Source organism: Portunus trituberculatus, chromosome 20 (genome assembly GCF_017591435.1).
Source record: "Portunus trituberculatus isolate SZX2019 chromosome 20, ASM1759143v1, whole genome shotgun sequence".
NCBI lineage: Eukaryota > Metazoa > Arthropoda > Malacostraca > Decapoda > Portunidae > Portunus > Portunus trituberculatus.
The window spans coordinates 16,271,790-16,289,289 of NC_059274.1; the positions used below are offsets into that span (position 1 = coordinate 16,271,790).

At 35.6% G+C, this 17,500-nt stretch overlaps 2 protein-coding genes across 3 annotated transcripts in view; both read right to left on the reverse strand.

Moving 5' to 3' along the window:
• The window catches only part of LOC123506655 (keratin-associated protein 5-1-like), a 9,222-nt gene extending 1,694 nt beyond the window's left edge, over window positions 1–7,528 (reverse strand). Inside the window, exons 1-7 of the mRNA XM_045258902.1 lie at window positions 7,307–7,528; window positions 7,030–7,141; window positions 6,477–6,548; window positions 4,464–4,595; window positions 3,469–3,606; window positions 1,085–1,207; window positions 633–764 (exon numbers count right to left, since the gene is read on the reverse strand). Coding sequence (XP_045114837.1) covers window positions 633–764; window positions 1,085–1,207; window positions 3,469–3,606; window positions 4,464–4,595; window positions 6,477–6,548; window positions 7,030–7,141; window positions 7,307–7,504 — 907 coding nt within the window. The 5' untranslated portion in view covers window positions 7,505–7,528. The remainder of the gene's footprint in view (window positions 1–632; window positions 765–1,084; window positions 1,208–3,468; window positions 3,607–4,463; window positions 4,596–6,476; window positions 6,549–7,029; window positions 7,142–7,306) is intronic.
• Window positions 7,529–10,511: 2,983 nt separating this feature from the next.
• The window catches only part of LOC123506527 (phytanoyl-CoA dioxygenase domain-containing protein 1-like), a 12,765-nt gene continuing 5,776 nt past the window's right edge, over window positions 10,512–17,500 (reverse strand). For both annotated transcript variants that reach the window (XM_045258679.1, XM_045258680.1), the window contains exons 3-8: window positions 17,062–17,208; window positions 16,419–16,505; window positions 15,695–15,872; window positions 15,284–15,425; window positions 12,639–12,739; window positions 10,512–10,952 (exon numbers count right to left, since the gene is read on the reverse strand). In XM_045258679.1, the coding sequence (XP_045114614.1) occupies window positions 10,762–10,952; window positions 12,639–12,739; window positions 15,284–15,425; window positions 15,695–15,872; window positions 16,419–16,505; window positions 17,062–17,208 (846 nt within the window). In that variant the 3' untranslated portion in view covers window positions 10,512–10,761. The remainder of the gene's footprint in view (window positions 10,953–12,638; window positions 12,740–15,283; window positions 15,426–15,694; window positions 15,873–16,418; window positions 16,506–17,061; window positions 17,209–17,500) is intronic.

The following is a 17,500-nucleotide window of genomic DNA, read 5'->3' on the forward strand; positions in this document are numbered from 1 at the left end:
CTATATATATATATATATATATATATATATATATATATATATATATATATATATATATATATATATATATATATATATATATATATATATATATATATATATATATATATATATATATATATATATATATATATATATATATATATATATATATATATATATATATATATATATATATATATATATATATATATATATATATATATATATATATATATATATATATATATATATATATATATATATATATATATATATATATATATATATATATATATATATATATATATATATATATATATATATATATATATATATATATATATATATATATATATATATATATATATATATATATATATATATATATATATATGTATGTATATATATATGTATATATATATATATATATATATATATATATATATATATATATATATATATATATATATATATATATATATATATATATATATACACATATATATACACACACACACACACACACACACACACACACACACACACACACACACACACATATATATATATATATATATATATATATATATATATATATATATATATTCATACACACACACACACACACACACACACACACACACACATACCGTGTTCCACAGGGACGCAACACTTGCAACTCAAACCACAGCCACTTCCTGCTCCCACATCTTGCTCCCAAACATTACATGTTGTTTTGCAGACGCCGCGACCAGCCAGACAACCCGACAGTACTTGACAGACTGTGTGAAGAGAGACAAAGAGAAACAATAGTGATATATTCTTCACACACACACACACACACACACACACACACACACACACACACACATACACACACGCACACGCGCGCGAACACACACACACACACACACACACACACACACACACACACACACACACACACAGGTACTATGTTTGAGTGGATTCATAGATTCATAGATCAGTTGACCTGTATAAGGATCATTCTAGGTTTGGGAGGGAATATGTAGGTAACTACAAAATTTACCTACTTATAAATTAATCAATTTTTATGTGGTACAAAAATCAACACAATACTCACCGTCTTTTGGAGCACAGCAGCAGAATTTGTGAGAACATCCGCCAGCCACTTCTTGCTCTTTGTGGTTGCACCTGAGCTTGACCGAGCCTCCTGCCTTCATGCATTCATCCATATCGTTACAACCTGGTGGGTGGATGGATGGATTTAAGATTAGGCGCCGCAACAGCGAAGGTCATATGGCGCCACTACAATTTGTTAATTAAAACCATATAGTTTATAAAAAAATAACTAACAGCAATTAAAAACAATGAAATTAAAAATAACGAAAAATACTAAAAATACAATCAAACGAAATAAAACATTAGAATACTGGTGGGGGAAGTGTGTGTGTAAGTGTGAATACAACGGCTTATGCTTTACATTGTCTGTGAAAAAAAAAAAGAAATCCCTCAAACTGCAACATAATAATGCTGCATAGTGAGAGAACGCTACAGCTTTTATGTGTTAGACAATGAAGACTTACATAGCTAGTTTTATTTTGATACCATAACTGAAAACATCCATCGCGGAAGCTTAATAGTTGCCAGTGATCCACGGCTTTTAAATGTATTGTTTATGCTATCAATATCCACGAAATCTGGGAAGACAATTTTCATAAGTATCCCGGTAAGATTTTGGTAGCACATGGTTGTGTCTCTAACCCCTTCAGTACTGGAAAGCTTTTTTACCTTGAGTTTTGTGTGTGATTAGATGATTTTACTTGTCATTAGGAAGGGTCTATGGAAGTCAGAAGATTAATGGCCACAGTCTTCAATATTTTAATCCCCCACATAAGTTTTTAAAGCTGTAGAAAATCACCAATAGCCACCAGAATGAATAAGGAAACGCTGCAAGGGACTGAAGGGGTTAATATTTACCAGAATTAATACACTGATATTTTGCGTGTATAACTTAATCAAATTGATAAAGTTAGGTCATATTGAGGGGAAAAGGATGTATATGCATCCCAAGATGATATCGTATACCAGATCCAATACAACGTGCATAGTGCTGAGCTGGTTTTGTCATCTTTCTTGCTCTCTGTTTGATAATCGTACCTAAAAATATTGCTAGCGTTTTAGTAGTTGGCGCGATAACACAACTGACGTTTTTTTTTTTAGTTGACTATATTTTGAGTGTAATAATCAATTTGCTATCTGTTAGATTTTTTTCAGAGCATAGCGAACGCCTTTAATTAGTAAAAAAAATCTAAAAGAACTGACAATGATATACAATCAATATGATATTTATGAAATTTGATTATGAAAACAATAAGGAGCTTTGTAATTATGAAAACAATTATGACATTTGTAAACTAAAACAAAGCAAAGATCAAGATTATGTAAACCAACAGTCCAGTAATGTGTAAAACGAATAAACAACTAATAAATATAACTCGAAGATTACTTCAGGCAACATACAACCATGGAGGGTTGTTACTGTTTGGGAGTCTGTCATACAAGAAATTTTAACAGTGAAATATTATATATATATATATATATATATATATATATATATATATATATATATATATATATATATATATATATATATATATATATATATATATATATATATATATATATATATATATATATATATATATATATATATATATATATATATATATATATATATATATATATATATATATATATATATATATATATATATATATATATATATATATATATATATATATATATATAAATAGACAAACACACACACACACACACACACACACACACACACACACACACACACACACTCACAGTAAGAAAACTAAGCAGTCTTTGAAATATTTAATATTTAGAGCAATTCTATGAAAATTTTCCATCAGCCGTTCGAGAGAAGCACTGAGGATGAGAAAACCGATATAGTCAGTTATTTCGATTTTTTTTTTTTTTTTATGCAATAAGAGGCAACCAGGCAAGGGCAACAAAAATTGCAGTTAAAAAAGATGCCTACTGAGGTGCCAGTATCCGAACAGAGTCATAAGAAGTAACTAAAAGATTTAGATGAATATGTCTTGAAATATCCCTCTCTGATGAGTTCAAGTCACAGATAGTTGGAAAAAAGGAAGCAGACGTTGTGAGGCACCAAGGCAAACGGTCAGTTAGGTCATGGCTGGCTACAATGAGAAGTTTACAGCATTTCCTGGTCAAGCACTATTAGAGGGAGTAAATATCTTTTTTGGCAGGTGTTTGTTGTCTCCTCCACCAGGTACAAGCTACTATTCAATTTGATTTTCAAAACGAATACTAACACGTGAAAAGTGTAAACATTAATTTCAAATGGTCTATTAACTATGAATACTATTGTCTGCCGTGTTAAAGAGAGTCAAGGAAATATTCATAGAAAATACTAAGAATAAAAGAAAAAGAAGGACAAACCCATTTAATTACCTGCTTCTGCAACATCTGCAACAGTGCAACATTTGCAGCCTTTGCCAGAGCAACCATTCAAGACTTCGTCCTCTCCATGGGAACACCGTTTCTTACATATGCCATGCGCTTTAATACATTTTGTCTTCATTTTGCATTCTGTAGATTAGAAAAAAAAGTGTCAGACAAGTCAGACAGATTCAGATACAATGAAAATATCCTGTGCTACAATCCTCCATTCCTTCATCAGACAAGACTGGCTGGGACAAGACTCTGGCTAGAACAGAAAGCACAAACTTTTGCCACCATTTCGGTCTTTTTCATATTTTTTTATTGTCTTTTTAATACCTGCATTGTATTTATTGCCAGAAAATTTGGGTCAGGAATAATAAATATCAAAATTAATAAACAAAATACATATAATTTGTCACTATAGACTGTATGTGAGGCATTGACATTTAACAATTCAATTGTTGTTTTATTAAACCAGTGTTTTACTCTCCCTGGGCAACAACACATTTCCAAATGTCATATGATTGTTAATAAGGAAAACTCGGTCTTACAAGTTTTGGAATTGGTAATGTATTTCAATTAAAATAATGATAAATATTTCAGTTTAGTAAGTAAGCGATCACTCTAAAAAATTTTCTTGTGCTTTACTTGCACCAGAACATTTGCCGAGTGTTTCAAAGAATTTTATTACCAATTTTGCAAATCACTAAATTTCTAGCTCAGCGTTCTATCCAGTGCCACATCACTGCATTTCACTTGGCCAATCAGCATATGGCTCACATTCTTCTTGGATTAATATTCCATTTTTTTAATCGTAATTCAGTTTCACTACTTGCCCTCTTTGGTGAATGTTTTAAGATTTGTTCAAAATTTGGTAACATTTGTCTTGCAGATTACTCATTGATTACTTATGAACAGAGACACAAGTTTCTCATGACAGTCTTTCCATCTGAATACAAACGTCTGAAATTATGGATAACCAGTCTTTGCTATTCACCACCTACCTTTTGATTTTTTTGAGACACAGCAGTGACATTTCTTTCCACAAAGTTCAGGAACGTTGTCCTCCTTCTTGGAACACTTTTTTTTGCACTTTCCATCTTTCTTTGTGCACTTGGACTTTTGGGGACAACCCGCTGAGAAGAAAAACATCGATAAGACTTGTACACTGAAACGCAAACACACACACACACACACACACACACACACACACACACACACACACACACACACACATGATGGTAAAAGAGTGAAACAACACTAGCAACTAGCAATACACATCAGAAGACAGCTATTTAACAGCTGTGGAAACAAATATGGATTGATATCAAGGAAGATTCACAATCAGCAGTACTAGAATTAATGTAGAGGCCACCGATTATTACAAAGGGAGTTAACACATCACTGTGGTAGGACATGAAATGAGTAGGCAGGTAAATCAGTTGTGTATGCTAAGGGGATCTCGATTGCATTACAATGGTAGCAGGCAGTGAAGCAGAGGAACTTCCTAAAGTAATTCAGGATAATTTCTTTTTAAACAAGTGATCTTGGAATCCACAAGAGTGAATAACATTCAAGATTTAATTCTAACAAGGGGAAGAGGGAGAGGAAGCAGTCACACTGGTTCACAGTGTGCTGTTATCGAGGTTGGCTAGATAACAGCAACTATTGTGAAATTTAAGAAGAAAAAAAAAAATAAAAACACTTGTAATACTTGACAAAGAGAACAGATTTTGAGCGGCTAAAAAAGTTCCCCCAGGAGTTGACGGACAACGGAGGAGGAGAGTGAAGATATGGTCTAGGGCAAAGATAAGGGAAAATAGGGTGAGGGAGGTGTGAGGGTGAAGGGCAGGAACAGGTGGGAACATTTAAAGGCCGCATGGATTGGAGGGGTGGTAGAACGGGAGATATGCTGATGGAAGAGTATGTCGGGCCGAATGAATATTTGCTAATCCTTGCTTAGAATAACATGCAGAATGTTGGTTGGTGAGATTTTTAGAGCATAAGAAAATGAAAGGCTGATAGATATTTCCATAATCAAGGAGATAGTAGAACAGAAGATAGTGAAAAAAAAAAAAAGAAGTCACCAGGGCCAGGCGAAATATACCTACTTGAGTTTTTACATTAACGTTTACAAAATAGCAGATCAAGGAGGTAGATGTGAAATCCAATACTTGGAATTTGACAACATGTCAGATCGGAGGCTCCTGAGAAAGATTAGGGCACACAGGATTGATGGAAAGATATGAGACTGTATGGAGTCTTGGCTAAACGGCTCTACAAGTTCGAGTAGAGTCAAATGATAAGAGGTGTGCAGCAGCATACACGCATCAGTTTTTATGCCATTTTTATGCCACTTTAAACATATTAATGACTCGGATAGCGGAAATGGAAGTAATGTTAGTAAATTTGCAGGTAGAGTAGATTGATGGTGTCTGATTCGGATGGCACAACCTTGTAATCAGATTTGAACACGACAAACGGAAGGATGTAGTTTAATGATATGAAATGTAAATGACTTATCGTAGGTAGAGAAACAGGCACACAATAAACAATGAAGCTTTGGTAGGTTCGTGATAAAAAAAAAAAGGATGCAGGATATATAACAAGCTCCGACCTCTAAGAAAACAATGCATGGAGGCAAAAAATAAATTCAATAGTATAATATAATACTAAAGTGATAATCAGGGATATGAAATGCCCAAAGTCATGAGGTTATTGAATACAAGTACTGAAAGAAAGAAAAAAAGTATATCTATAACCGAATAGCCGCCGTGGTACAGTGAAACCATGCGTTCTTTGGGGTCCGAGGGGTCTTCAAGCATACGTGTTCGAATCGTGTCCACAGTCCGAGTGTAGGTAGGGGTTCCTCACGGTTTCCTAGCGGGTGGGCTTTGAGATAAGAGGTACCCCCAAAAGTATCCCCTTTAGCCCATCAATTCCCGTGAAAAAGCCCACATGGTATAAATAAAAAAAAGAAAGAAAAACTAAAGATAGAATATAAATGTAGTACTTACATTGTCCTCTCTTGAGCAGCTCCTCAGGCGACTCTCTTGCGGTCCTCAGAAGAACATTTGTTCCTTCCATTCCTATGAAAGACAATAGAGTCACCACATTTATCATCCAGCATTGTCATCACATCACGTCAGACAGGTTGTGGGTGTCAAGAGGTCACGTTAACGGCGCCAAGGTTTGGTCCAATATGTCATAAAGAAGACTTGCCAATGAGAGTGAAAGTCATGTGTAAAACTAGGAAAAACTTGTTGCCAAGACAAATGTTAAGTGGCCCAGAGGTGACACTCTTAAAGGAAAGTGTAAAAGAGTCATCCAAATTGTTTTCTTTTTATGTACAAGTGGACACCGACCAAAGGCAAGAAAACTGCAATTATAAAAAGGTTCACTGACAGCACTGCAGTTGTTGCTGATGTCGAAAAAGAAACCTCGGAAAAAAGTTAAAAATGATGATATAAAGCATAACTCGTGCAGCAGTCAGCTGTTTGATTTGATAAAGGGGAATAAAGCATGGCGTATGACTATGAGGCACTAATAACTCAATGCAGCATCACTTACTCTCGAGGCAGCACCAGCCATCAGGACAGTCGTGGGTGTGTTTCAGCTGTAGGGAACACCGATCTGTTGTCGCCACACAACTACCACCAAGCTTGAAGCAGGAAGGTGCCGCCTGCCAGCCAACAGTAAGGCGAGTTGAAAGTAAGATGACACAAGAGATAGAATGAAGTGTTTGCCATAAATTAACAAATAAGAAAAAAATATATATCCATTATAGAAAATATAATTAACAAATGAAAAGAATAATGAAATCTTGTGTTGGCTCCATCGAACTTACTTGTTCACTTTCCGCTAAGCCACAAGGTAACGCCACCGCCGCTAGGAACACCGCGAGCCTGCACACTGCTGTCATGGTGGAGGTCTCAGTCAGCCTTTCTTGAGAAAGTCTCCCTTTCTTCCTGGCTGTGTTGCTGCTGTCTGAGTGAGCGCCGCGCGGAGTAGTGTTGCGTGGTATTGAGAGGAGTGAGGAGCTCATCCCCTGGTTCTTAAATTATATGGCTGACAGCTCCGGCACGGCAGCACTTGTTCCCCAGGGTACGTACAATAATTATATGTGTATACACACACACACACACACACATATATATATATATATATATATATATATATATATATATATATATATATATATATATATATAATTTTGTTTTGATTGGAATTTCCGCTGATTTGGTTATATTCTTATTTAAACATTACACACACACACACACACACAGACACACACACACACACACACACAGACACACACACACACACACACACACACACACACACTAACAAACAAACACACACACACACACACACACACACACACACACACACACACACACACACACACGCACGTGTAATCTTAATTGAATGTGAATGAATAAACTGAAGTAATTTGTTATACATGATAAAAGATCAATGAAATGCAGAAGGATACATATTTATGTTTTGTAGATCTCGAGATGTTCGACAGAGTAAAACATGATCAGTTAAATCATGTAAAACAACTGGCTGTGAATTAAAGATCACATAAAAATAATAAAAAAACAAGAATGTGTACTTGTGGCAAACAGCGGCTCTGAAAGTAGATGGAGAGATATGTGTCGTGTCCTCGAATCTTTTCTCTGCATATAATGAGATCCTATTTACTGAGATATCGGACATGGAAGGAGTAAGAGAATCAACAATCAATAACAACAATATGCAGACGATGCCGTGTTAATGACAGACTCCAAGCTCAAGTTTCAAGAAATTGTAGATCATATCAGAGAAGGAGAAAGAAAAAAATTGGAGATCAACACAAATAAAACAGAAGTAAATGTTTTATCTATCAGGCCAGATAGAAATCAACGTAATATCAGAATTGGAAAGGGAGATATGATACATGCAGAGCATTTCAAATATTTAGAAAGTGAGATAACGGGTGAGATAACACAAGATGCTAGGTGTACTAGAGAAATAAAGAAAATAGTTGCTATTTCAAAATTTTTCGCAAAATAAGAAACCTGTTAGCAAGTCGTCACGTATCAATTACCGTGAGATAATAGTTAAGTTATTCATATGGTCAGTATCATTGTATGGCTGTGAAGCTTAGACAAGTGAATGTAAAGCACTGCACGTAACAATCTGTATAAGAAACCTGCCTACATCTACCATCCTCATTCATAAATTTGTCCGATCTTCCTTTAACCCCTTCAGCACTTTGACACATTTTTAACATGAATTTTGGGGGTGTGATTAGATTATTTTATTTACATTAGGAAGGGTCTATGGAAATCAGAAGATTAATGGCCACAGTCTTCACTATTTTAATCCCTACATGTGTTTCTGAAGCTTTTTAAAGTCGTCAAATTGTAAGCAGAATGAATATGATGACGCGTCTTGGTAACGAAGGGGATAAAGCCGCCGTGCTACAGTGGAATCATGCGTGCTTTGGGGTCTGAGGGGTCTCCAAGCGCACGAGTTCGAATCCTGCTCACTGTCCGAGTGTAGGTTGAGCTTCCTCACTCGAGGCAATGGTTTCCTAGCGGGTGGGCTTTGAGATAGGAGGCACCCCAAATAGTACCTCCTTTAGCCCATAAATTCCCGTGAAAAGCCCACATGGTATAAATAAAACGAAACAAAATTCTAAATTCTCTCCCCTAATAGGCTGGTTACTGAGTCTATTCCATTCATCTACTGCTCTGGAGAAACTATCTATTCCTACCTCTTTTAGTATATAAATATTCCGCAATGCAGCCTGAGTGTGTAGGGGAGAGGGGGAATTGTAGTGGATAAGGTGGTGAGCGTGGGATCGGGCAGACGTCCACGTGTAGGTTCGAATCCCATTATGTACCGCCTTGAAACTGCCATTTGTCACCATGATACACAGGTTCTAGGTGGTTACACTAATAGATGCGCCTGGGTGGTGATATGGGCCCTAATATGGGTACCACTATAGATAAAATTGCCTGCGTCACTAATGGGTGAAAACTGAACAGCGCTTCCCATACATACGCTTCAAGCAGACCTACAGGCACTATAGGACGTAACGTAAAGAAAAAAAAAAAAAACTTAAAATGTGAATAATGGAGCGATGAATCAGTTTATGCTCCGAGTGTTACTTGCTTCTTTTGTGTGTGGTTTTGCTTTCCTCTCTAATCTTTTCCTCATCCTTTTTTGACCTGTTCCTTTTTTTTCATTTTCATTCTTTTTCCTTCTTACATGATATGTATCATATCCGATACATTTCTTCTCATTCTTATTATCCTCATTCTCCATACTGTACATTATATGAACATACAGATCTGGGCTGAAGCAACATTCAAAAAGAGCTTTTGTCTTCCCCAGTGCGGTGCTCGAGTCCTTGCTACCCTTCCCTTTGACTAGTGTATTAGGTGGAATGAAATGGCAAACTTGAAGTAATGAATAGTAATACAGGTAATATCGCGTGGCTTTCTTCCAGATGCTGCTGATGTGCGTGATACGGCGGAGTTCATAATATATCTGAACTCATAAACAAAGACCTCTACATGGTGTGCACGAAACGGTAAGTGACCTCCGACAGGTGTGTACCCAGAACATGTACGTACTATACGGCTCCCGCAAGGACCACGTGGCAAGGTGCTTCAAGACAGCCACGTCTTTACTTCGCTGTGACCTCCATGGTCTGAAACTCTCTCCGCCGCCATTCCACTACTGTCAAAAGGTTTGACATGAAGTTTGAAGAATCTACTTATGGCTCTAGTGATACAATGACAAGATTTCTGCACTGATAGTAAAGGAAATATTATTAAGAATTCGTCTAATCAATTCTGTAGTTTTTAAAAGTAGTGGTGATGAAAAACTAGTGTTTCAGAAAACGGGCCCTTAGTAAGAAAATTAATGCTTTGTGTTACTTTATGAAAAACTTTCAATATATGTTGATAGGTCTGCTTGTGGTGGCATTTCTGTGGTGCTTGAGATGAATCTTCATACATTGCGATATTTATTGCACAGTTCCAATGAAAATCACATCAAAAATAGCCTTTTATTGCAATCATAAATGTTATATTTTTGTTAGCAGAATTAATATTGTAGCAAATATTAACCATGTTAGAAGTTTCATTACTTTAAAGACTATTTTCAAGTGGTAATGATAGTCTTATTAGTCTTCTTTGTACAATGTTGCAGTTCTTTCTCCCCCTTTAACAGCAGACTGAGCAAGCTGTGAATCAAGTATGCATAAAGAAGTACGCCGATAAAGGCTGTGATTGTCCCCGGAGGTCAGACGTCTGAAGGCTGATTTTCGAAGAGCCCCGTGAAAGGCATCTCCGGCGTGGGCTGCAGCCAATTGCGGGCGTCCCACACTGTGTTGTGGCGCTCGATTACGTGGAAGGTGTATATGTGGCGTGAGTGTGGGGAAGTGTTCTTTTCACTCTTATGGTCCACTTGGCCGTCAATCAACACTAAGGTACCTGAGTGCAGAGGAGAGGAAAGGTAGATAAATGGCGGCGTCTGGTAATGCATCAGGATATAAATGGCTGCGTCTGGTAATGCATCAGAAAAGTCATTTGGGAACAAACCACTACTTATGCTGACCTGTTTCACTGAAGATGAGAGTTTAAACCGCCATGTACGTACAAAGGAAAGTAAGGTTTGTACTATACAGTATACAAGACAAAGTCCCCCGTTAGTTACCATTGTTCTATACCTGATATATATATATATATATATATATATATATATATATATATATATATATATATATATATATATATATATATATATATATATATATATATATATATATATATATATATATATATATATATATATATATATATATATATATATATATATATATATATATATATATATATATATATATATATATATATATATATATATATATATATATATATATATATATATATATATATATATATATATATATATATATATATATATATATATATATATATATATATATATATATATATATATATATATATATATATATATATATATATATATATATATATATATATATATATATATATATATATATATATATATATATATATATATATATATATATATATATATATATATATATATATATATATATATATATATATATATATATATATATATATATATATATATATATATATATATATATATATATATATATATATATATATATATATATATATATATATATATATATATATATATATATATATATATATGTATATATATATATATATGTGTGTGTATGTATGTATGTGTGTGTGTGTGTGTGTGTGTGTATGTGTGTGTGTGTGTATATGTGTATATATATATATATATATGTATATATATATATATATATATATATATATATATATATATATATATATATATATATATATATATATATATATATATATATATATATATATATATATATATATATATATATATATATATATATATATATATATATATATATATATATATATATATATATATATATATATATATATATATATATATATATATATATATATATATATATATATATATATATATATATATATATATATATATATATATATATATATATATATATATATATATATATATATATATATATATATATATATATATATATATATATATATATATATATATATATATATATATATATATATATATATATATATATATATATATATATATATATATATATATATATATATATATACATACATACATACATATATATATATATATATATATATATATATATATATATATATATATATATATATATATATATATATATATAGTATATACATATACAGTATATATAACTATTAAGATGTCAATTTACTAGTAAAGGCGAGGGTACATTTCCTTGCTATGATACTGTCGAGTACTTTAATCCAATCAGAGCAGTATTCTTAAATAAGAAAAAAGAAAAAAAAAACAATACTGGTATATACAAATAGGCTTTGAAATTTTAATAGATCTAAAAGTTGAATGTTAAACTACATGACAAAACCGTCCAACTGATTAATTGGCTAGGCTGAATCTAAAGCACTGACAGCATCATTACTAACAATGACAACAATGGTAATGATTAATATTATTCAAACCAAAATAGAAAAAGAAACCTTTCTTGACGGGCACGGGGACGTATTTGGAAGGGTCATCGGGATCAGGCGGTGCGGTGAAGCAGGTCAGGTCACCACTCTCTTCATCGGTGCGGACGAATCTATCTACATATATATATATATATATATATATATATATATATATATATATATATATATATATATATATATATATATATATATATATATATATATATATATATATATATATATATATATATATATATATATATATATATATATATACTATGAATACACACACACACACACACACACACACAAACACTGCCCCTTTTGACTAGCTGCCTCAACTGGGCTAGGTTTCCCCAGACCGTCATCTCAATAGTCTAGTTCGGGGATCAAATATGCGCTTGAAGATGCTTCTAATCTCTTTAAACCTTCAACGAAATGGTCGTAACCCAGGTTCTGTCCCCTTCATGGCTGTCACAATCCTTGGTCAGCCTCTGAGTCACCACTAAAGTGACTCGTGTTGGAAAAGCACAAATCTAACAGAATGAGGTCGCCGTCCTGCTTAACCCACCAACAGGGAAGGAATGTTGACACCTCCACACACCACTCCTCGCTGGGAAGGGATAGTTAACTACTTTCTATGAGGAAAACTATTGCATTAAATTTATGAGGACTACTGTTCTATACACTACCGCCCTCACGAAAACGACAGACTGGCTACCCACGCCAATTGAATATTACATCACCGCAGTTGAACAGACAGTGGCGTATACAATCTCCATTACCCAAATCTTGCTGGAACCAGGAAGAATACACCTGCCACTACACAGCTGCAGCGCACAGATATAGTCCTCTGGCTCCAACCTTATTATAATTCGTTACACAGTGCCCTATGAAGACATGGGCCCACTCTCTCTGGACACAATATGGCCGTCAGTCTCGGCCGTCAACATAAACGGAAGAAGTGGGACTATACATATCAACAGTATGAAGTTCCAGCCTGTTCTTCAATTTTTCTATTGCCCAATTTTTCTTAGCTGGCTGGGAGGACTCAAGCAAAGTATACGTATAAAAGTTACTTGACTGAATCCTCTAACCGGAAACCACATCCATCCTCCAGGACATATGCTTGAGGACTAAGGTAAGTGAGGAGTGAGGTGTGAGCAGACGGCATCCAGTACTCTCTCTGAGCTATGCGCATGTCACATCGACTGAAACGCATTGGGGGAGAGGTGGGGTAGGGAAAGGGGAGGCAGCAGTCCACACCCCACCTACTCGTCCACCGACTCTACACTAACTCATGAATAGGATGATAATTTAATAAGATTGTGGAAGGAGTTCTGAGACAATGAACGATACTGGCCTTACGGTAGCTTTGCCTACCCTGGGACAATCTAATGTGTGTCTCTCAAAGCAAAAGAAGAAGGGGAAGTGGATGAAATTAAATGTTGAATAATGACTTCTTGGCTACCAGTGAGTGTCTCGGAATCTTATTCAGAAACACTTAACTTTCTCACCTCCATAGACCCTTCCTAATGTATCTAAAATCGTCTAATGATACCCAAAACTCGTAGCAAAAAAGCATCTCAGTACTGAAGGAGTTGATAATGCAGAAATCACGTTAATTTGTCACTACAACCATTAAAACACCCTTTAACGAGAAGCTTTTGAAACAGTAAAGGTGTGTCGTGGAAGGGTTTTAGAATAGGAACCTCAACTCTGTGCTACTGTTGAAACGGGTTGTTATCTGCTCCTTGTTTCTCCTCATATAAAGACAGGCTCTGCTAGTAATAACGTAAATCTGAATATGACTATTTGTGAAAGGCTCTGCTAGTAATAACGTAAATCTGAATATGACTGTTTGTGATGGTAAAGTAATTGTTTTGCAGTTCCTGGTATTCATAAGCAGAAATAACCTCAAGCCGCTGGGAGCAACATTAACCCCTTCAATACTGAGATGCATTTTTACCATGGTTTTTTGGTATAATCAGACTGTTTTATATGCTCTTCGGAAGGGTCTATGGGGGTCAGAAGATTAATGGTCTGAGTCTTTACTGTTTTAATCCCCATGTAAGTTTCTGAAGCCGTTTAAATCGCAAAATAGTAACCAGAATTAATATGAAAACGCAGCATGGTACTGAAGTGGTTAAACGTAACAAATACAATAACAAAACATTAAGTATTAAACTCTGTAGTGGTTAGATGAAAGATAGAGATAAACAGGAATGATTGGCAGCCAGGGATCAACCACACCTGAACCTTGTAAATAAAAATGGTTCACATATGTATATACTACGTTACTAAAGTAATCATTGCCTGTCCTCTTTACATACCTCAATCTATCCATCTCGAGAACAATTGAACGGAATCTCATTTGTTCAATATGATAGCACGAGAACACTTCTATGGTGATGCCCCACGCTGAGTACGCCTTTCCAATGAATGCAAATTAACCCCTTCAGTACCATGACGCGTTTCCGTATTAATTCTGGTTACTATCTGATGATTTTAAAACAGCTTGAGGAACTTATGTGGAGGATTTAAATAGTGAAGACTGTAGCCATTAATATTCTGACCTCCACTGATCCTTCCTCATGTCAATAAAATAGTCTGATCACACTCAAAACTCAGGTACTGAAGGGGTTAATCTACTTTACCCTTTTCGTCACACCCACCTGCGGCTGGTAGGCCTGTGTTGCGAGCCAGGAACGTACCACAGACAGCCATTCTCCAGAGTGACATCTTCCAGGGCGAACCAGAACCCTGTGCAGCTCTGGGGTTCAGTGGACAGGAATGTGCAGTCCTTGTGAGGGGTGACTGCCGTGCGGATCGGGTTATGATTATTGTTAATTAGGAACAGTTCAATTATCTTCGCATCCACCTCTCTCTCTCTCTCTCTCTCTCTCTCTCTCTCTCTCTCTCTCTCTCTCTCTCTCTCTCTCTCTCTCTCTCGATAATCCATACTACCATCTGCCTGTTTCTATTCCTGCTGTCAAAAAAGGACATCACCTCTAAGGAAGAATCTAAGCTTGACTCATAGATGGATAGTTGTTTTATCAGCGTACAGCACATAACGATTCCCTTACCTTCTCCCCCTATGCCTGGTTGCTTGAAAATGTACATGGACTGGACAACAGCTGGGGACACGAACCCCAGTCGCCGGGCCGTGGTCTTTACTTTCTCTGAGAATGAAACGCTGCGAAACTCTGGCACCAGCCAATGCAGTGCGTGGCCCACCTTGTTGAGTGACACGTGTTTGTCCACCTGTAGGAGAGAAGAAAAGGTGACTGAAGGTACTGACTCTTTCCAACCATGTAGGTTTGGGTGAAACTAATATGTAGTACACAGGTGAACAAAGGTGTGTGTGTGTGTGTGTGTGTGTGTGTGTGTGTGTGTGTGTGTGTGTGTGTGTGTGTGTGTGTGTGTGTGTGTGTGTGTGTGTGTAATTCACCTCGGTCGTCTACTGGTCACCCAGCCAGTCTTTCCCATTACGGAGGGAGCTCAGAGCTCATCTTCGGGTAGGACTGAGACCACAACACACTCCACACACCGGGAAAGCGAGGCCACAACCCCTCGAGTTACATCCCGTACCTATTTACTGCTAGGTAAACAAGGGCCACACATTAAGAGGCTTGCCCATTGGCCTCGCCGCTTACCGGGACTCGAACCCGGGCCTCTCGATTGTGAGTCGAGCGTGCTAACCACTACACTACGCGGTGTGTGTGTGTGTGTGTGTGTGTGTGTGTGTGTGTGTGTGTGTGTGTGTGTGTGTGTGTGTGAAATAACAATTTTGAGCTAACCCCACCTCACCTTAAGGCCGCCATCCTTGTCGAGAGCTTCCTCCTCGAAGAAGAAACGGACTTTGTCTCCACTGTTGAGGAAATACTTGTTGCGAGACTGGTCCACCCAGCGCACAGGCGACAGACAAGTTGAAAGAGGAATTTTGGTGGTAGGTGAATGAACAGGAGATAATGCATTACAAATTATCTCATTTATTACTTAACCAATATTGTATCATGAGGAAAAATCCTAAAAACATCTTCAGTATCATAGATTGGTCCTCTAATTTTTTTCACTACTGTACCGGCTGCCGTCCTCTACACACATCTTCAACTAACAAACGTCATGTTAGCCTGGCAGGGACAGCGTCGCTATATTTACTCTTATATCCGCCAAATTAACGACATACATCATACGTCACTCTTAATAATGCTCAGAAATAGTTTGCAATCACTTATAAATATTGAACATTAACTGACAGACACAACCTGCCATTGCTATATTCTATTCAAATTAATGCTCCTTCATCTGTAAAAGTCAATACTTGAAAGAAATTTCTACACTATGGAGTAAGTTTTACTTGGATGGTAAAAGTTGCTTAAAGGAACGATTTTTATGGGCAAAGTCAAGGTAATTGACGGAATCTGCTTACACTTGGTAATAATGTGCATACCTGCTGGTGGTTAGTGGTGGAAAAAATAGTCGGGGAGTGTTGTGCAGGGTCCATCTGGTCCACGAGACGGCGGCAAGCAAAGCGGAGGGAGTCTGCCTCTTCTTCTGTGAGGAAGCCAGGCACGGCCACACACCCCTCGCGGTGGAACTGTGGTTGGGAGACTGTTAGTTTGAAATACACTAACTACACTAACTTATAAAGCAAACAGTGTTTCGCTCCTGTTCAGTGATAGTATATATATATATATATATATATATATATATATATATATATATATATATATATATATATATATATATATATATATATATATATATATATATATATATATGTTACACCCCGTTTGTGAAATTGCCCATTTCATGAAATGGGCAAACCCAATTCATGAAATGAACCTAACCTAACCTAACATAACCTCACCTCACCTAACCTAATCTAA